Source organism: Hordeum vulgare, chromosome 6H, assembly GCF_904849725.1.
Source record: "Hordeum vulgare subsp. vulgare chromosome 6H, MorexV3_pseudomolecules_assembly, whole genome shotgun sequence".
Taxonomy (NCBI): Eukaryota; Viridiplantae; Streptophyta; class Magnoliopsida; order Poales; family Poaceae; genus Hordeum; species Hordeum vulgare.
Window position 1 is genome coordinate 99,072,023 of NC_058523.1, and position 22,210 is coordinate 99,094,232.

A 22,210-nucleotide genomic window follows, 5' to 3' on the forward strand; every position below is an offset into this window, starting at 1 on the left:
AGTTGTTGGAGAATCTTGTATTTAAAAGAAAGTGAGTGGGAGCTGTGTGGCATTTCTAATATTATATGTGGATGACATATTACTGATTGGAAACAATGTGGAGTTTTCAGAGAGCGTAAAAGATTACTTGAACAAATGTTTTTCTATGAAGGACCTAGGACAAGCTGCTTACATTCTAGGCATTAAGATCTATAGGGATAGATCGAGGCACCTGATAGGACTTTCACAAAGCACATACCTTGATAAAGTTTTGAAAAAGATCAAAATGGAACAGTCCAAGAAGGGCTTCTTGCCAGTATTACAAGGTATAAAGTTGAGTAAGACTCAGTGTACAGTAACTGCGGAAGATAGAGAAAAGATGAGTACCGTCCCCTATGCTTCAGCCATAGGGTCTATCATGTAGGCAATATTGTACACTAGACTGGACGTCAGCCTGGCCATAACTTTGGCAGGCAGGTTTCAAAGTAATCCAGGAGTGGATCACTAGAATGCGGTCAAGAATATTCTGAAGTACCTGAAAAGGAATAAGGAAATGTTACTCGTTTATAGAGGTGACGAAGAGCTCGTCGTAAAGGGTTACGTCAATGGAAGCTTTGACACTGATCCGGATGACTCTAAGGCTCAAACCGGATACGTAATTATTCTTTATGGGGGTGCGGTAAGTGATACGTCCATTTTGCATCATGCTTTTATATTGATATTTATCGCATTATGGGATGTTATTACACATTATGGTACAATACTTATGCATTTTCTCTCTTATTTCATAAGGTTTACATGAAGATGGAGAATGCCGGCAGTTGGAATTCTGGGCTGGAAAAGGAGAAAGTTTGAGATACCTATTCTGCACAACTCCAAAAGACGTGAAAATCAGCAAGGAATTATTTTGGAATATATAAAAAATACTGGGTGGAAGAAATACTGGAGGAGAGCCACCAGGAGGTCACGAGCCTGCCATGTGCGCCTGGGGGGCTCGTGGGGCCCCTGTTATCCCTCCGGCTCCCATCTTCTGCTATATAGAGGGTTTTGTCCCAGAAGAAACCAAGAGAGAGATTTCGGGAAGAAACACCGCCACCACGAGGCGGAACTTGAGCAGAACCAATCTAGAGCTCCGGTAGGGCCGTCCTGTGGGGGAAACTTCCCTCCCGGAGGTGGAAATCGACGCCATCGTCATCACCAACACTCCTCTCATCGTAGGGGACACATCTCCATCATCACCATCTCATCTCCAAACCCTAGTTCATCTCTTGTACCCAATCTCCGTCTCCCGACTTCGATTGGTACTTCTAAGTTTGCTAGTAGTGTTAATTACTCCTTGTAGTTGATGCTAGTTGTATTACTTGGTGGAAGATCATATGTTCAGATCCTTAATGCTATTCAATACCTCTCTGATCATGAACATAATTATGCTTTGTGAGTAGTTACGTTTGTTCCTGAGGACATGTGATAAGTCTTGCTATAAGTAGTCATGTGAATTTGGTATTCGTTCGATATTTTGATGCGTTGTATGTTGTCTTTCGTCTATTGGTGTTATGTGAACGTTGACTACATGACACTTCGCTATTATTTGGGCCTAGAGGAAGGCATTGGGAAGTAATAAGTAGATGATGGGTTGCTAGAGTGACAAAAGCTTAAACCCTAGTTTATGTGTTGCTTCGCAAGGGGCTGATTTGGATCTACCAGTTTAATGCTATGGTTAGACTTTGTCTTAATTCTTCTTTCGTAGTTGCGGATGCTTGCGAGAGGGGTTAATCATAAGTGGTATGTTTGTCCAAGTAAGGACAGCACCCAAGCACCAGTCCACCCACATATCAAACTATCAAAGTAGCGAACGCGAATCATATGAACATGATGAAAACTAGCTTGACAGAAATTCCCATGTGTCCCCGGGAGCGCTTTACCTTATATAAGAGTTCGTCGAGGCTTGTCCCTTGCTACAAAAGGGATTGGGCCATCTTTCTTCACCTTTGTTACTATTGTTACTTGTTACCCGTTACGAATTATCTTATCCCGCAACTATGCGTTATCGATAATTTCAATGCTTGTAGAGAATACCTTGTTGAAAACCACTTGTCATTTCCTTCTACTCCTCATTCGGTTCGACACTCTTACTTATTTAAAGGACTAAGATAGATCCCCTATACTTGTGGGTCATCAACACTCTTTTCTGGCGCCATTGCCGGGCAGTGAAGCACCTTTGGTGAGTGGAATTTGGTAAGGAAACATTTGTATAGTGTGCTAAAATTTATTATCACTTGTTAGTATGGAAACTAATCCTTTGAGGGGCTTGTTCGGGGTATCTTCACCTCGATCGAAAGCACAAAGAGTTGCTCCTCAACCTACTGCACCTACTGAAAATATTTACTATGAAATTCCTTCGGTTATGCTAAAGAAACTGTTGGCTAATTCTTTTTACACGAGATGGAACATCACATCACGACTTGCATCTAATCTATGTAGATGAAGTTAGTGGTTTATTTAAGCTTGGAGGTTTGCCAAAGGATGAGGTCAAGAAGAAGGTCTTTCCCTTATCTTTGAGGGATAAAGCATTGACATGGTATAGGCTATGTGATGATACTGGATCATGGAACTACAACCGATTGAAATTGGAATTTCATCAAAAGTTTTATCCTATGCATTTGGTACATCGTGATCGGAATTATATCTATAATGTTTGGCCTCGTGATAGAGAAAGTATCGCTCAAGCTTGGGGGAGGCTTAAGTCAATGTTATATTCATGCCCCAACAATGAGCTCCCTAGAGAAATTATTATTATGAACTTTTATGCTAGGCTTTCTCATGACAATCGGACCATGCATGACACTTCTTGTACCGGTTCTTTTATGAAGAGATATATTGATTTCAAATGGGATTTATTGGAAAGACTTAATGGCAACTCTGAAGATTGTGAGTTTGATGAAGGTAAGGAGTCAGGTATGAATCTTATGTTCGATTGCGTTAAATCCTTCGTTGAAACAAATACTTTTTGTGATTTTAGCGCTAAACATGGACTTGACTCTGAGATAGTAGCTTCTTTATGTGAATCATTTTCTGGTCATATTAATCTCTCTAAGGAGAAGTGGTTGAAATATCATCCTCCCATAGAAGTTAATGTAGTAAAACCCAATCCAGTTGAAGAGAAAGTTATTGCTTATAATGATTCTATTGTTCCTAGTGCTTACATTGAGAAACAACCTTTCCCTGTTAGAACAAAGGATCGTGCTAAATCTTCAACTGTGATACATAAGGGCTAAATTAGAACACCCACACCCCCTGAGCAAATTAAAGATGAACCTAGTATTGCTATTATGAAAGATATCTTGGCCGATAATGTTGATGGGCATGTTATTCAATTCTATGAAGTTGCTGCTAGAATTGCTAAACCTCATGCTAGAGACAAACATAAACCTGTTGTTGGCATGCCTATTGTTTCTGTTGAGATAGGAGATCATTGTTATCATGGTTTATGTGGCATGGCTGCTAGTGTTAGTGCAATACCTCAATCTTTATATAATGAAATTAAAGATGAGATTGCACCTGTCGAGATGGAATTTATTGATGTTACTATTAAACTTCCTAATAGAGATACTATCTGCCATGTGGGAATTGTTAGAGATGTTGAAGTCTTGTGTGGTAAAACTAAGTATCCTACTGATTTTGTCGTTCTTGCTACCACACAAGATAGACTTTGTCCCATCCTATTTGGTAGACCTTTCCTCAATAGTGTTAATGCTTAAATTGATTGTGAGAAACAACATGTTACTGTTGGCTTTGGAGGTGTGTCACATGTATTTAATTTTTATAAGTTTGGTAGACAACCTCATGAAAAATAATTGTCTAGTAAGGATGAAATTATTTCTCTTGTTTCTATTATTGTGCCTCCTACTGATCATTTAGAGCAATACTTGCTTGAACATGAAAACAATATGCATATGGATGAAAGGAATGAGATAGATAGACTTATCTTTGAACAATGTCCTATCCTTAAGAATAATTTTCCTGTTGAATTACTTGGAGATCCACCTCCATCAAAGGGTGATCCTGTGTTTGATCTTAAACAATTACCTGATACTCTTAGGTATGCCTATCTTGATGAAAAAGATATATATCTTGTTATTATTAGTGCTAACCTTTTAGAGCATGAAGAAAAGAAATTATTGAAAACTCCGAGGAAGCACCGTGCTGCTATTGGATATACTCTTGATGATCTTAAGGGCATTAGTCCCACTCTATGCTAGCATAAAATTAAAACTCATCCTGATTCCAAACCAGTTGCCGATCACCAACGAAGAATGAATCCTAATATGAAAGAGGTGGTAAGAAAAGAAATACTAAAGCTCCTAGAAGCAGGTATTATTTATTATGTTGCTCATAGTGATTGGGTAAGTCCGGTGCATTGTGTCCCTAAGATGGGAGGTATTACCGTTGTCCCTAATGATAAAGATGAATTGATCCCACAAAGAATTGTTACTGTCTATAGAATGGTAATTTGTTTTAGTAAATTAAATAAAACTACTAAGAAAGATCATTACCCTTTACCTTGTATTGATCAAATGCTAGAAAGATTGTCTAAACATACACACTTTTGCTTTCTAGATGGTTATTCTGGTTTCTCCCAAATACCTGTAGCACAATCTGATCAGGAGAAAACCCCTTGTAATTGCCCTTTCGGTACCTTTGCTTATAGACATATGCCTTTTGGTTTATATAATACACCTGCTACCTTTCAAAGATGTATGATGGATATATTCTCTGACTTCTGTGAAAAGATTGTTGAGGTTTTCATGGATGATTTCTCCGTTTACGAATCTTCTTTTGATGATTGCTTGAGCAACCTTGATCATGTTTTGCAGAGATGTAAAGATACTAACCTTGTCTTAAATTGGGAGAAGTGCCACTTTATGGTTAATGAAGCCATTGTCTTGGGACAAAAAATTTCTGAAAGAGGTATTGGAGTCGATAAGGCTAAAGTTGATGCGATCGAGAAAATGCCATGCCCTACAGACATTAAAGGTATAAGAAGTTTCCTTGGTCATGCTGGTTTCTATAGAAGGTTTATTAAAGACTTCTCTAAGATTTCTAGGCCTCTCACGAATCTCTTGCAAAAAGATATTCCATTTGTTTTTGATGATGATTGTGAAGAAACATTTGAAATACTTAAGAAGGCCTTGATAACTGCACCTATTGTTCAACCACCTAATTGGAACCTACCTTTTGAAATTATGTGTGATGCTAGTGATTATGCTGTTGGTGCTGTTCTAGGACAAGGAGTTGATAAGAAATTAAATGTTATTCATTATGCTAGTAAACCTCTAGACAGTGCCCAAAGAAACTATGCTACTACTAAAAAAGAATTTTTAGCAGTTGTGTTTGCATGTGGTAAGTTCAGATCTTATATTGTTGCTTCCAAAGTTACTATTCACACTGATCATGTTGCTATTAAATATCTCATGGAAAATAAAGATGCTAAACCTAGACTTATTAGATGGTGATGGGGTTATAGTCCCAGGGTAGGGTCATAGGTCTGCCTTATAGGTCCTACCCAAGAACTACCCTTCATAGGGGACAAAGCCCTTAGACAGTTCCGACTAAACTAACGACGCCCCCATCATCCAGTCGGCGACGATCCACTCGGAGCATATCTAATGTACCGACTGGAATCCACTCTGTACACCGTAACCTCCCAGGAGGGCAATGGTCATACGTTTTCACACACCATACCTAGCATTTAAGGCTTACGTTACCAGTAACGCCAGCGTTTACTCGCCACTACTCCACTCCTGTCCATCGGACCATTATGAAGGGCAGCACACTCTATATAAGCCGCCCTTCACTACTGGTACAGGGGTTGGCACTTGTTGTAATCCCTGGATACACTCGACACAAAGCTCCCAAGAGCACTAAGACGTCGGGCTTTTACCTCCACCGTAGAGGAGCCTGAACTCATACATCCTCGCCTTAGCTAAGGCTCTGCCTATATACTTTCGTACCCCATACTTCTACTGTCAGACTTATACCCACGAAAGTTGGCGCCCACCATGGGGCAGGCGTCTAAGTGACTTCCGGCGAGTTTGCGATTTCATCTTTTCGTCATGTCATCCGGCGGAGATCTGTGCATGGGTCATGAGTTCCTCTTCGGTGTGTTCTCCTTCATCGCCGATGATTCGGCATGGCTTCAGGATGTGCCCCTCGACATCAAGACGCTTTCGAGTCATGGGGCTACGCACTTCTGTGCCAGTTCCTGCGACGTTCTTCTTCTCCAGCCATCGACCCCGGTGTTGATCTTCGCCCCCGTCACGCCCCGCAACAAGCGATCCGGTCGTTCGCGACTCCAACATTGGGTGCGACACACCCTAGCACGACAAAACTTGTCCTCTCAAGTGGCGGTGCTCGAATCGGTTGGGGTCTCGCGGTCATCCCAGTGCTTGGAGTCAGTTCCAACTGAACTACCTTCCGAGTCTTAGGGTCACGGGCCTGCAGCCGAAGTACTCATGGCCGATTCCCACAAAAGTTCCTCCAAGACTGGTCGGAACAAGGGTGAGATCGGACAATCATCCGGCGCTCGTCGTCAGCACCCTTGTTCTTACGGTCGACACGCTCGCCAGAGCAACGTCGAGGTGTTCCGCACACCCATCCTCTACTTGGCTGTAGCCGCCAGGATCGCTGATTCTCTCCAGCCGACTGATTTGGAGGCTGGTAGAGGAATCGAGCAGATCCGTGCCTTGTTACATACGGCGCAGGAGCAAAACTCGGTAGTCTCCCAGTCGCACAACAAGATCCACAGCAGTTCCGTTCAAGCGAACACACATCGGTCGGTTTTTAGCCCCGACTCTCACCAGCGACCCAGAGGGGGCAACCGTTCCAGGGACCCGAGTCAGAATCCGCTTTGCATTCGATCTCATCCCGAAGATCGTTGCCGTTCGCGTACTCCTCCGCGGAGTGGGCCTTACAGACCCCGGCATTACGATGATCGTCGTTCAGGCGGTGGCGCGCATGATCAAAGGCCTGATGCAAGAGGGTATATCACTCGGAAGAAGGTTGATAGAAGCCGAGCCCACCGTGATGGTCACGATAGAGATCATCCGAGTGGAAGCAGGACCGTTGTTTCTGGTCCCGAGTGCTTCAGTCGGGCCATTCGCTCGGCTGACATCCCTCCCAACTTCCGATTGGCAACGGGAATGAGCAAATTCACAAGAGAGTCCAAACCAGAAACTTGGTTGGACGACTACACAGTGGCGGTCCAGATCGGTGGCGGAGATGACCATGTCTCCATGAAACATCTCCCACTGATGCTCGATGGTTCGGCTCGAGCTTGGCTAAACCAGTTAGCTCCATCAAGCATTTACAGTTGGGCAGATCTGTCCCGAGTCTTCATCAGGACCTTCGAGGGTACGTGCAAACGCCCTGCTGGTCTCACAGAGCTTCAGCACTATGTCCAGAAGCAAAACGAGCCCTTGCGCGATTTCATATAGCGCTGGACAACCCTCTACCACACGGTGGAGAACGTTATAGAACACCAAGCAGTCTGCGCCTTCAAGGCAGGCGTTCGGTACAGAGATCTATACCTGAAGTTTGGTCGGACACGCGACATCTCCATGAGCAAGATGATGGAGATAGCCGCACGCTATGCAAATGGCGAAGAGGAGGACCGCATACGTAGCGGCAAGCATAAGTCAGTCGCCGACGGAGATGGGAGCAGCAGTCGGAAGCAGAAATAGAAAGCTCATTCCACTCCGCAAGCAGAGGCAGCAGTCGTGACAAACGCTAAGTTCAAAGGCAAGGGGAAACCACAGTACACCCCCAAGAAGAAACAGTCTGGAAATTCCATCCTACATCAACCGTGTCCAATCCACACGAAGACGGATGAAGAAGGCAATGTCATATTGCCGAAACAAGATTCGGGGAAGGACAGCCGAGTGAGAAAGACACCGAGCAAGATGATGAGGACAAGGAGCATCCGTTCCCTCAAGTCCATGCAACAGGGAGGTAAACATGGCAACCCCATCCACTCCCACGTTCCTCAAGTGGTCACAGACTGCAATCACTTTTGATCAGTCAAACCACCCAGCACACATACCCAACCCAGGGAGGCAAGCTCTGGTCATCGACCCGGTGGTGGAAGGAGTTAGGCTGCGCAAAGTCCTCATGGACGACGGCAGTGGCTTGAATATCATGTACGCCGACACTCTCAAGGGAATGGGCATTCCGATGTCCAGACTTAGTGAGAGAAGTATGCAATTCCATGGAGTCGTCCTGGGAAGAAAGGCCAAATCACTCGGCCAGATTGCGTTGAATGTCGTTTTCGGCTCTGACAAGAACTTCCGCAAAGAGAAGTTAACATTCGAGGTGGTAGACTTCCAGAGTGCATACCATGCCATTCTGGGTCGTCCGGCATACGTACGTTTCATGCCCCGTCCATGTTACATATATTTGAAGCTGAAGATGCCTCGTCCCAAAGGCATGATTACTGTCACAGGCAATCGGCAGCGGGCCGAAGAGTGTCTACAGCAGGGGTCGAGAATTGCAGACCATTAGATGGTTGTACTCAAGTTGGATGAGTACAAGAAGACTGCCGACCCCGCCGACCTGATGGGTTCAAAGAAGCCAGCTTCTGAGTCTGCATTCCAATCGGTGGGAGACAGGAAGAAAGTAAGCAGCCACCCAACGGATGCCACCGCCGCCCCAACAAACATCTCCACAACCCTTGATCCAAAATAGGAAGCCGAGCTCATCCAATTCCTCCGTGAGAACTCGGACATTTTTGCATGGAAGCCTGCTGACATGCCACGTGTACCCAGGGAGTTGGCTGAGCACCGACTGCATGTGGACCCTGCTGCTCGGCCCGTCCGAGAACGCATGCGTCGGTGTGCCGCGCACAAGAGAAAAGCAATCGGAGAGGAGGTTGCTAAACTTCTGGCAGCCAACTTCATTCGCGAGGTACACCACTCTGAGTGGCTCGCTAATGTTGTCATGGTGCCCAAGAAGGACAAGTCTCTCCGTATGTGCATCGATTTCAAGCACCTTAATAAGGTATGTCCGAAATACCACTTCCCGCTCCCCCGCATTGATCAAATCGTTGATTCGACTCCGGGTTGCGAGTGCTTATTCTTCCTTGATGCCTATTCGGGCTATCATCAAATCCGTCTGTTTGTTCCAGATGAATTAAAGACATCTTTCATCACCCCATTCGGGTGCTTCTATTACATCACTATGCCATTCTGTGTGAAAAATGTGGGAGCAACTTTTATGCGAAAGATCCAAAAATGCCTCCTACACCATATTGGTCGAAATGTGGAGGCATACATGGACGATATCGTAGTCAAGTCACGCAAAGGTTCCAACCTGCTGACTGACTTGGCAGAAACATTCGCCAACCTACGTAGGTACAATATCAAGCTCAACCCAGCCAAGTGTTCATTCGGCGTTCCCAGCGGGAAGTTACTCGGTTTCTTCGTTTCCGAACGAGGGATCGATGTCAACCCCGAAAAGATCGGGACCATTGTTCGAATGGAGCGGACGGTAAGAGTACATGACGTACAAAAGCTCACAGGTTGACTAGCAGCTTTGAGCAGGTTTATCGCTCGACTCGGCGAGAAGGCGTTACCTCTGTACCGACTCATGAAGAAGTCCGATACCTTCGAGTGGACAGAAGAAGCCCAAACCTCATTCGACGACCTCAAAGCCCTGCTTTCCACCCAGCAAGTTCTTACTGCCCCGCTCAGTAAAGAACCCCTTCTTCTGTACATCGCGGCTAGAAATCAAGTCGTCAGCACCGTTCTGATAGTCCAACGGGAAGAAGAAGGCAAAGCGTACAAGGTTCAGCGGCCAGTATATTATGTTTCCGAAGTCCTGACTCCTTCCAAGCAGAGGTATCCCCATTACCAGAAGCTTATTTATGGGATCTACATGACTGCAAAGAAGGTGGCTCATTATTTCCAAGACCACTCAGTATCTGTCATATCTGATGCTCCGTTGTCGGAAATTCTCCACAATCGGGACGCATCAGGCCGAGTGGCAAAGTGGGCAATGGAGATGCTATACTGCGACATCAAGTTCGAAGCCAAGAAAGCTATAAAGTCTCAAGCTCTTGCTGACTTCATAGCAGAATGGGTAGAACAACAGCAACCGACTCACATCTACTCGGCTCATTGGACCATGTTCTTTGATGGGTCCAAGATGTTGAATGGCTCCGGAGCCGGCGTAGTGCTCATCTCCCCGAAAGGTGATAAACTCAAGTATGTGTTGCAGATCCATTTTGATTCTTCCAACAACGAAGCAGAGTACGAAGCTCTCCTTTACGGGTTGCGCATGGCCATCACACTCGGCGTCCGTCGCCTGATGGTCTATGGCGACTCAGATCTAGTGGTTAATCAAGTAATGAAGGAGTGGGATGTAAGGAACCCCACCATGCTGCATACTGCAACGCAATAAGAAAGCTCGAAAAGAAGTTTGAAGGTCTGGAACTTCACCATGTTCCCCGACTGAAAAACCAAGCAGCAAATGAATTGGCAAAACTTGGATCCACACGGAGACCTGTCCCGAGTGATGTCTGCCTCGAGCACTTACACCTCCCCTCGGTAAAAGAAGATCCTTTTACTGAGGAACCTGTGCAACCGAAGAGCACAACAGATCAGATTGAACTCGAGGTTCCCGCTGTGGTCGACCTGGTCATGGAGATTCTAGCTGTCATTCCTGAATGGACTGTGCCATTCAATGCGTACATCTTGAGGTAAGAGTTACCGAAAGACGAAGTCCAAGCTAGGCAGATCATTCGCAGGTCGAAGTCCTTCACCGTCATTGATGACCAGTTATACAACGAAAGTGTTTGAGGCATCCTTCAGCGGTGTATCTCTCCTGAGGACAGTCGGTTATTTGGAAGAAATTCACTCGGGAACCTGCGGCCATCATGCCTCCTCAAGGGCAATTGTCGCCAAAGCATTCAGAGCTGGTTTCTTCTGGTTGCGAGCGAATGAAATGGAAAAAGATATAGTCGACCGTTGCAAAGGTTGTCAGTTCTATTCAAACAAGTCCCACAAGCCAACGTCCGCGCTGAAGACAATTCCCCTTTCTTGGCCATTCACCGTGTGGGGATTAGATACAGTTGGACCATTCAGAACAGGCCAATGAGGATTCACCCATCTGCTGGTAGCAGTCGACAAATCTACCAAGTGGATTGAAGCCAAGCCAATCAAGAAGCTTGATGCCCTTACAGACATCAAATTTATCAGAGACATCATCGCCACATACAGGGTTCCACACAGCATAATCACCGACAATGGCACAAACTTTTACTCGGACAGGTTCAAAGGTTTTTGCACAGGCCAAGGTATCCGAGTGGATTTTGCATCCGTCGCGCACCCCCAAACAAATGGACAAGCAGAGCGGGCGAATGGACTCATTCTTCAAGGGTTGAAGCCTCGACTCCTGCGGGAAGTTGGACATGCCGCCGGCGCATGGGTCACCGAGGTGCCTACGGTGCTGTGGGGCCTCCGAACAACTCCGAATAGATCGACACGACGATCCCCGTTTTTCCTCGTTTATGTAGCAGAGGCAGTCCTTCCGAGTGACTTGCTTCACAACTCTCCACGAGTCGAACTCTTCTCCGAAGCCGAGGCAGAGCAAGATAGGCAAGACGGAGTAGACCTTTTAGATGAGGAGCGCGAGATAGCATTGATCTGTTCAACAATTTATCACCAAGATCTGTGGCGATTTCATGCGCTGCATGTCACGAGCCGCACGTTCCAAGCAGGGGACCTGGTGCTCCGAGTGGATCAACACAGACCACACAAGTTGGCTCCCGCCTGGGAAGGACCGTTCATCATTTCTAAGGTGCTAAACAACGGACCGTATCGACTCTACAACCTCGACAGGGAGACGGACGAGCCGCGAGCATGGAATGGAGATCTACAGGAGTGCTTCTACACATAACTGCCGACAGTGACAATGTAAAGAACAAATGTCATCAAAGTAATACAAAGCGGATTAATTTCTTGCCGATTCAAAATTCTTCCGCGTTTGCAGACTCCGGTCTAAAAAATTAACTCCGAGTGTGCACCAAATGTCACACTCGGAGACTTAGCTGCGACCCAGAGTCGCCTAAGTAAACAACTCGCTCCAAGTGTGCACCAAAAGTCACACTCGGGGACATAGCTGCGACCGAGAGTCGCCTAAGTAAACAACTTGCTCCGAGTGTGCACCAAAAGTCACACTCGGGGACTTAGCTGCGACTCAGAGTTGCCTAAGTAAACAACTCGCTCCGAGTGTGCACTAAAAGTCACACTCGGGGACTTAGCTGCGACCCAGAGTCGCCTAAGTAAATAACTTGCTCCGAGTGTGCACCAAAAGTCACACTCGGGGACTTAGCTGCGACCCAGAGTCGCCTAAGTAAATAACTTGCTCCCAGTGTACACCAAAAGTCACACTCGGGGACTTAGCTACGACCCAGAGTCGCCTAAGTAAACAACTTGCTCCGAGTGCGCATCAAAAGTCACACTCGGGGACTTAGCTACGACTCAGAGTCGCCTAACTAAACAACTTGCTCCGAGTGTGCACCAAAAGTCACACTCGTGGACTTAGCTGCGACTCAGAGTCGCCTAAATAAACAAATCGCTCCGAGTGTGCACTAAAAGTCACACTCGGGGACTTAGCTGCGACCCAGGGTCGCCTATGTAAATAACATGCTCCGAGTGTACACCAAAAGTCACACTCGGGGACTTAGCTGCGACCCAGAGTCACCTAAGTAAACAACTTGCTTTGAGTGTGCACCAAAAGTCACACTCGGGGACTTAGATGCGACCCAGAGTCGCCTAAGTAAACAACTTGCTCCGAGTGTGCCCCAAAAGTCACACTCGGGGACTTAGCTGCGACTCAGAGTCACCTAAGTAAACAACTCGCTCCGAGTGTGCAGTAAAAGTCACACTCGGGGACTTAGCTCCGACCCAGAGTCGCCTAAATAAACAACTAACTCCGAGTGTGCACCAAAAGTCACACTCGGAGACTTAGCTGGGAACCAGAGTTGCCTAAGTAAAGAGCTTCCTCCGAGTGAGCACACAAGTTGCACTCAGAGGCTTAGCTGAGTCGCCTAAACAAAAACCATGAGCCAAAATCGTGTCAAAAAAAACTCAGCGAAAGAAGAGCAAAAGATCCGGTTCGAATTCAAATTGAGTTCAACGATCAGTCGGCTCAGTTTGAATCAAGTTTATTCACACTAAGCCACGAATGTACCGGCCAACAGCAGTGGCCAAAGTTTAATACAAACTCCACTCGGCATACCGAGGTAAACGCGCGTTCAACATAAAGTCAATCAAGCATCGCCGGGGCTGGCAGGCTCCACGAAGGTGTCGAGGTCGATCCCATCTGCAATCCGAGTGGCCGTGTCGAGGAAGGTCTCCATGAAGTCTTCAAATCGAAGCTTCTTGGTGTTGGCGACCTGCAACGTCTTCAGCTTGTCTTCGCGGGCTTCCTTACAATGCACTCGGACCAGAGACAGCGCCACGTCCGCACCACACCGAGCGGCAGACTTCTTCCATGCCTGCACTCTGCTTGGAACATCCTCCAGTCGAGTCATCAACCCCTCTATCTCATTCCGGGAGTCATCTTGAGGCCACAACTCTTTGTCAATTCGGCCGACAACTTCTCTCAGGTGACCAATGAAAGGAACCAGCTTGTTAAGGCGGGAATTCAATCGGAACATGTCCCGGTTAGCTTCATCACCGAGTGGAACATTCGGTTGCCCAAGCGACCGTTCAATTTCGGCGGTCTCGGCTTCAACGTCCCGACAGAAATCTGCAAAGAAAAGACAGGGAGAAAATAAGCGCGGATTAAACTCCAAAGTCAAAAAGCACTCGGCAAGCAACTTACCACCAAGCAGTGCGACCATCTTCTTCGCCCAGTCGCCGACCTAGTTCTCCTGCGCTTTGCACCGAGCGTTCATTAACTTCAGCGGGCCCATCCATTCAGATCTCTCCTTCTTCATTTTTTCTACCTCGGCTAGCAGTGCCTTGTTAGTCCCCGGAGATTCCTCCAAAGATACTTCTCGTTCAGCGAGAGCCTTCTTCATGCCAGCCAGATCATTCGCAGCTACCTCCAAGTCGGCAGCAAGTTGAGTCTTCTCAGCCTTCAGAGCATTATAGGCCGATCCCATTTCACAAGTCTTCTATAAAAAAGACACAAAGGGAAGATCAGCGAGGTTCAACAAGGAAAAAGTCTCGACAGATTCTTCAGACCTCTGTCGATGCAAGCAATCGACAGTGGTCTCGGGGACTACACCCAGTGGGTTCACTGAGAGTGATCCCACTGGTATGAAGCTCGATCAGGTCGGTCCCATTGAGCTCCATAGCAAACCAACAACACTATAAGATTACTCTTACTCGACCCGAGTAACACTACTCTAGGGGACTACACCCAGTGGGTGCACTCGGCGTGCCCCCACTGGTACCATTCGGGCAGATCAGCTCTGATCTGTAGAGATTATGGAAAATAGATATAAAGACAACTGCCGGTGCAAGCACTCGGCTGAAGTCTCGGGGACTACACCCACTGGGTTCACTCGGAGTGAACCCACTGGAAAATTAACCTACTGTATCTGAGTGTCTTGCCAAAACCGCCAGTGGGCACCATGAGGAATGTAAACACTTACTAGCGCACTTACTCGGATATCATCCCGAAGCTCCAAGCTCTTCTTGTACAGGGACGCAACGGAGTCATATGCTCACTTGGCTTCGCCCACCATCAGCTCCACTTGTACCATGGCGTCCTTGGCGGCTCCTACTTGATCTTCCGGGAGGCGTCGGGCATCATATTGAACAGTCGACGGACCCGGCGTGGCAGAAGGCGCCTTAGGTATCCCGAGCTACCTGGGCATCCCGAGCTCTGCTCCAGTCGGTTCCGTCGTGAAGACCACCGTCTCAGTCGGCGGCACGCTCATGGCGGGGTTGGCAGTAGGTTGGATAACCCCAAGGACAGGTGCCAAAGCTGGTTTCGACCTCCTTTGGTCGTCGTCGTCCAGATGGATCACCTCCGAAGGAAGCCCGACTGAACAAAATAAAAATACAGAAAAAGATCAAGATCAAAGACAGCACTCGCGAAACGGTAATACTGCTCTCGGAGTCGTGACAACGTACCTTGCTGGGACGTGGCGGTGTTATCAGTGTCCATGGGATCGTCACCCTGACGCGACAGAGAGGTGGCGGAGGTAGCAGCTCTGTTGAGTAAAATCCATTCGACGGGTAAACATGAATTCCCAAAAGAAGATTCTCATCAGATACTGAAGGAAGATGGAAAAGCAAAGATACTTACGCTGAGGCGACCGGAACAGCGATCCTCATCCGGGGCAAAGCTTTCCGAGGATTAGACCCACTGGGTTTAGCCACCTTGGATGGCTGATCCACGGGCTCGGCAGAAGAACCCCTGGTTCTCTTCACACTCCGAGCACTCGGGGCCACGGGAGTAGCCGGCGGAATAGCGGGGTCAGGACGGTGCTTGGTTCGGTGTTCTGGTGGTGAGGGTGACAAGCTCTGCTCTTCACTCTCCTCCTCCTCCTCTTCTGGTTCCTCCTCCGTCTCCCTACTGTCAGAGACGTACTCGGCACTACCCGCACTACCCTTCATGCTACCTTCTTCTTCCTCGACCGGATTCCCATTTGAGACTGCAGAATGCCAGTTCGTCCACTCCTGCACAAAACACAGTCGGCAACGTCAGTCAGCGAGACAAGAAAAGCAATAAAACTGAGAAGGTTAAAAGCACTCGACAACATGTACTCACCTCATTTGGAGGAGGACTTTGGGCGCAGAAGCCCTTCACCCGCCGAGCTCCCACGGGGTTATCACATGTGCCCGTGATGCTGCGGACCCACGCACTCACGGTCTCCTCGCTCACGTCTTCAGGATGGGACCGAGTGGTATCCGAAGGCCCTGTGTAATGCCACATTGCGTGGTCTCGGGCCTGGAGCGGCTGGATGCGTCGACCAAGAAAATTCTCCAACAGGTCCATGCCGGTGACTCCCTTCTGGACAATGGCTATCAGCGCGTCGATCAAAGGATGGATCTGGGTTCTTTCTCCCTTAGAGAGCGCTAGCTTCCTGGGAGGGCCCGGACGGTCTAAACTGAAGGGTGGTAACCCACTCGAACCATTCGGGCAGGCAATGTCCTGGCAATAGAACCAGGACGATTGCCAGTTCCTAACCGACTCGGATAGCTGAAGGGAGGGATAACTACTTTTCGTTTTCTTCTGAAATCCTAAACCCCCTCAGAGCTGGAGGATGTGTGTCTTATCCTCAGACTGGCTAAGCTTCTTAACAGTTTGAGATCTAGCGGAGAAAACATATTTGAAGAGCCCCCAGTGGGGAGGACATCCTATGAAGCACTCGCAGAGGGTGATGAATGCAGAAAGATGAGCTATCGCATTCGGCGGAAAGTGATGGAGCTGCGCCCGAAGTAATTCATGATACCTCGGAAGAAAGTATGGGGAGGCAGGGAGAAACCTCTGGCCACGTGGCTGAGCAGCAGAATGCGCTCTCCCTCCTTCGGCGCCGGCTCCTTCTCGCCATCGGGCAACCTCCAAGACTTGTTGACGACCATGTCGTGCTCCACCATCTCCAACACGTCGTTCTCCCTCACGGTGGAGGGGAGGAAGTCCCCTTCGATCCAGCCCGCCGACAATGCCCGCTGCCGCCGCTGAATGGAGGCCGCCCCCTTCTTCTTCTTCTTCGCCTCAAGCTTGCTGGTTTGCCCCTTCGTCATGGCGAGGGCGACGGATCCACAGAGGAGGAGGGGAAGGAGGTGGCTTGAGGTGTGCAGGGAGTTGCCGGGGGGGCGAGATCAATGGGAGGAGGACGAGCAGCGCAACAGGAAGGTCCGCCGGGAAGGCTTTAATAGGCCTCCGACTGAGTCACCTACATGTGGGCCCAAGATCTTATCCTCCCAACCGGCTGCTACAAGACTAGTGGAGAAGATCGTGGTGCGGTAATCGAGGAGGCGGAATATACTCGATGGTGATGTCGTCATCCCCGCTGAGGGCGCGGCAACCGAATTTGAGGATCTCGGAAAATCCGGCACTGTCAGTATGACCGGTCACGTCGAAAGATTCTGCGAAAGCAATCGACCTCTCACGGTTCGTTTCGCTTGGATATTCACTCGGATCACTTGCCGCAAAGATCAAATAGATCGAGGCAGACAACGCTAAGATCACCTCAATACCAGTCGGCTCCAAACTCCGGACTTCACTTCATCGTTCCAACCCCGATCCATTCAGGGACTAACGATGGGGTTATAGTCCCATGGTAGGGTCATAGGTCTGCCCTATAGGTCCTACCCTAGGACTACCCTTCATAGGGGACATGGCCCTTAGACAGTTCCGACTGAACTAAGGACGCCCCCATCATCCAGTCGGCGATGATCCACTCAGAGCATATCTAACGTACCGACTAGAATCCGCTATGTACATCGTAACCTCCCAGGAGGGCAATGGTCATACGTTTTCACACACCATAACTAGCATTTAAGGCTTACGTTAATAGTAACGCCAGCGTTTACTCGCCACTACTCCACCCCTGTCCACCGGAGCATTATGAAGGGCAGCGCACTCTATATAAGCCGCCCTTCACCACTGGTACAGGGGTTGGCACTTGCGGTAATCCCTGGATACACTCGACACAAAGCTCCCAAGAGCACTGAGACGTAGGGCTTTTACCTCCACCGTAGAGGGGCCTGAACTCTTACATCCTCGCCGTAGCTAAGGCTCTGCCCATATACTTTAGTACCCCATACTTCTACTGTCAGACTTATACCCACGACAGATGGGTTCTCTTGCTAGAAGGATTTGATTTGCATATTCTTCATAGGAAGGTTCCTGACAACCCTATAACAGATAACTGGTCTAGATTAGAGAATGTTCTTGATGACCCACAACCTATTGATGATAGCTTTCCTGATGAACAACTGAATGTCATCAATGCTTCACGTAGTACACCATGGTATGCTCATTATGCTAATTATATTGTTGATAAATATATACCACCTGGTTTCACATACCAACAAAAGAAAAAGTTCTTCTATGATTTGAGACATTACTTTTGGGATGATCCTCACCTTTATAAATAAGGAGTAGATGGTGTTATTAGATGTTGTGTACCTCAGCATGAACAAGGACAAATCTTACAAAAGTGTCACTCCGAGGCTTACGGAGGACACCATGCGGGAGATACAACTGCACACAAGGTATTGCAATCTGGTTTTTATTGGCCTACTCTCTTCAACGATGCTCGTAAGTTTGTCTTGTCTTGTGATGAATGTCAAAGAATAGGTAATATCAGTAAACGTGAGGAAATGCCTATGAATTATTCACTTGTTATTGAACGACTTGATGTTTGGGGTTTTGATTATATGGGACCTTTTTCAAAGTCCAACGGTTATACTCATATTCTAGTTGCTGTTAATTATGTTAATAAGTGTGTAGAAGCTATTCCAACTAGTTGTGCTGATCATAACACCTCTATTAAGATGCTTAAAGAAGTCATTTTTCCTAGATTTGGAGTCCCTAGTTATTTAATGACTGATGGTGGTACACATTTTATTCATGGTGCTTTCCGTTAAATGCTTGCTAAGTATGATGTCAACCATAGAATTGCATCTCCTTATAATCCTCAGTCTAGTGGTCAAGTAGAGTTAAGTAATAGAGAAATTAAATTAATTTTGCAAAAGATTGTTAATATGTCTAGAAAGAAATGTTCTAAGAAACTTGATGATGGACTGTGGGCTTATAGAACTACTTATAATAATCCCATGGGCATGTCTCCGTATAAAATGGTTTACGGTAAAGCATGCCATTTACCTCTAGAGCTAGAGCATAAGGCTTATTGGGCAATCAAGGAGCTCAACTTTGATTTCAAACTCGCTCGTGAGAAGAGGATATTTGATATTAGCTCACTTGATGAATGGAGAACTCAGGCATATGAAAATGCCAAGTTGTTTAAAGAAAAAGTTAAGAGGTGGCATGGTAAAAGGATACAAAAACGTGTGTTCAATGTAGGTGATTATGTCTTGCCATACAATTCTCTTTAAGATTTTTTTGCAGGCAAACTTCTCTCTAAATGGGAAGGACCTTACATTCTTGAGGAAGTATATCGTTCCGGTGCCATAAAAATCAACAAAGTGGAAGGTACTTTTCCGAGAGTTGTAAATGGGCAAAGAATCAAGCAGTGTATCTCAGGTACTCCCATAAATGTTGAAAGCAATATTATTAATACCATAACTCCGGAGGAGTACATAAGGGATATTTACCAGCTTGTTTCAGACTCAAAAAACGAAGAGGTATGTGATGCGGTATGTAAACCAACTCCAAAACTTTTCCAATAGCAATTTTTCTCCGTTTTAGAATATTTAGAAAAATAGAAAAATGTAAAGTAGTCCGGAAAATGCACGAGGAGGTGACAAGCCTGGCAGGCATGCCCCACCCCCCTAGGCACGCCTGGGGGGCTCGTGAGCACCTCGTGTGTCTCCCGGACTCCATTTTCTTGTGGAATACTCCTTATGATTGTTAAAAATTCATTATATAATCTCCTGAAAGGTCTGACCCTCGTATCACGCAAATATCCTCTGATTTATTTTTGAGCCTGTTTTTGCAACAGATTTAGAGCAAAGATGTATTCTCAAGATTCAGAGGGGGAGAGCTATATGGATAATTACCTTGCTAACCCCAAGGTCTACGGAGACTTAGATCCTTATGATTGGACCACAGATGAGGAAGCAGATTATGATCCTAAAGGGAAGGAAGGAACAAGTTCCGACGAAGAGGAAGTTCCTCTACCCCAATCTGGGGACATGCATGTGGAGCTCAAGAAGTCGAGTCTCCCTAACTCAAGGAAGAAGCCTAAGATTTTGGTTACCCCTTCTCGTCTTTTGCAGGAGAGTAATCAAGAATTATGTCAAAGGGTGTTGAGGCTTGAAGAGGAAGTTAACGATCTAAAGGAAACTAAACAAGCTTAAGCATTCTGCCCCAACTCTGTTGGAATTACGCCCTAGAGGCAATAATAAATATAGTTATTATTATAATTCCTATATCAAAATTATCGTTCATTATCCATGCTATAATTGTATTGAATGAAGACTCATTTACATGTGTGGATACATAGACAAAACACTGTTCCTAACAAGCCTCTAGTTGGCTAGCCAGTTGATCAAAGATAGTCAATGTCTTCTGATTATGAACAAGGTGTTGTTGCTTGATAACTGGATCACATCATTAGGAGAATCACGTGATGGACTAGACCCAAACTAATAGACGTAGCATGTTGATCGTGTCATTTTGTTGCTACTGTTTTCTACGTGTCAAGCATTTGTTCCTATGACCATGAGATCATATAACTCACTGACACCGGAGGAATACTTTGTGTGTATCAAACGTCGCAACTTAGCTGGGTGACTATAGAGATGCTCTACATGTATCTCCGAAGGTGTTAGTTGAGTTAGTATGGATCAAGACTGGGATTTGTCACTCCGTGTGACGGAGAGGTATCTCGGGGCCCACTCGGTAATACAACATCACACACAAGCCTTGCAAGCAATGTGACTTAGTGTAAGTTACGGGATCTTGTATTACGGAACGAGTAAAGAGACTTGCCGGTAAACAATATTGAAATAGGTATGCGGATACTAACGATCGAATCTCGGGCAAGTAACATAACGAAGGACAAAGGGAATGACATACGGGATTATATGAATCCTTGACACTGAGGTTCAAACGATAAGTTCTTCATAGAATATGTAGGATCCAATATGGGCATCCAGGTCCCGCTATTGGATATTGACCGAGGAGTCTCGCGGGTCATGTCTACATAGTTCTCGAACCCGCAGGGTCTGCACACTTAATGTTGTTCGGAGTCGCGGATGAGATCACGGACGTAACGAGGGTTTCCGAAATGGTCCGGAGACATAGAGTGATATATAGGATGACATCATTTGATTACCGAAAAGTTTTTGGCATTACCGGGAATGTACCGAGAGTGACGAATGGGTTCCGGATGTTCACCGGGGTGGGGGGAAGCCCATAGACCTTAGGGTGCCACACCAGCTCTTAGTGGGCTGGTGGGACAGCCCAAGAAGCCCTATGCGCAGGAGAAAGAAAAATCAAAGAGAGAAAAAAGGGAAGTGGGAAAGTGGAGAAGGACTCCACCTTCCAATCCTAGTTGGACTAGGTTTGGAAGGGGAGGACTTGCCCCCTTGCTTTGGCCGAACCCCTTGAGGCTCCTTGAGCCCCATGGCAAGGCCCCTCCCCTCCCACCTATATACACACAGGTTTTAGGGCTGACTTGAGACAACTTTTGCCACGGCAGCCCGACCACATACCTCCACAGTTTTTCCTCCAAATCGCTTTTCTGCGGAGCTCGGAGGGAGCCCTGCTGAGATTAGATCACCGACAACCTCCGGAGCGCCATCACGCTGCCGGAGAACTCATCTACCTGTCCATCTCTCTTGCTGGATCAAGAAGGCCGAGATCGTCATCGAGCTGTACATGTGCTGAACGCGGATGTGTCGTCTGTTCGGCACTAGATCGGAGCGGATCGTGGGATGGATTGCGGGACGGTTCGTGGGAAGGTTCGCGGGGCGGATCGAGGGACGTGATGACGTTCCACTACATCAATCGTGTTTCTTAATGCTTCTGCTGTGCGATCTACAAGGGTACGTAGATCGAAAATCCCCTGTCGTAGATGGACATCACCATGATAGGTCTTCGTGCGCGTAGGAAATTTTTTGTTTCCCATGCGACATTCCCCAACAGTGGCATCATGAGCTAGGTTCATGCGTAGATGTCATCTCGAGTAGAACACAAAAGTTTTTGTAGGCGGTTTATACGTCTCAAACGTATCTATAATTTTTGTTGGTTTCACGCTGTTATCTTGTCTTCTTTGGTTGTTTTATGAATCTTTTTATATCTTTTTGGGACTAACTTATTAATTCAGTGCCAAGTGTGAGTTCCTGGTTTTTTCCGTGTTTTTGACTCTTTCCAGATCTGATTTTGGAACGGAGTCCAAACGGAAGAAAAACCCCGAAATGATTTTTTCCCGAACGGAAGAAGACCAGGGGGCTTTTGGGGCAAGCCAGGTGGGCTCCAGGGAGCCCACAAGCCGCCACTCCACCACCAAGGGGAGGCGGCGGTGGGCAGGCTTGTGGTCTCCCTGGCCGCCCCCTCACCTAGGTCTTTGGCCTATAAATTC

The 22,210-nt window shown here is 46.9% G+C and overlaps 1 protein-coding gene across 1 annotated transcript; it reads left to right on the forward strand.

Moving 5' to 3' along the window:
* Positions 1-808: 808 nt before the first annotated feature.
* Positions 809-1,321, forward strand: LOC123405338 (the record flags this gene model as incomplete). The annotated part of the gene is made up of 1 exon (XM_045099064.1): positions 809-1,321. A coding segment is annotated over one exon (513 nt), but the record flags the coding sequence as incomplete, so codon positions are not given.
* Between the last annotated feature and the right edge of the window lie 20,889 nt (positions 1,322-22,210).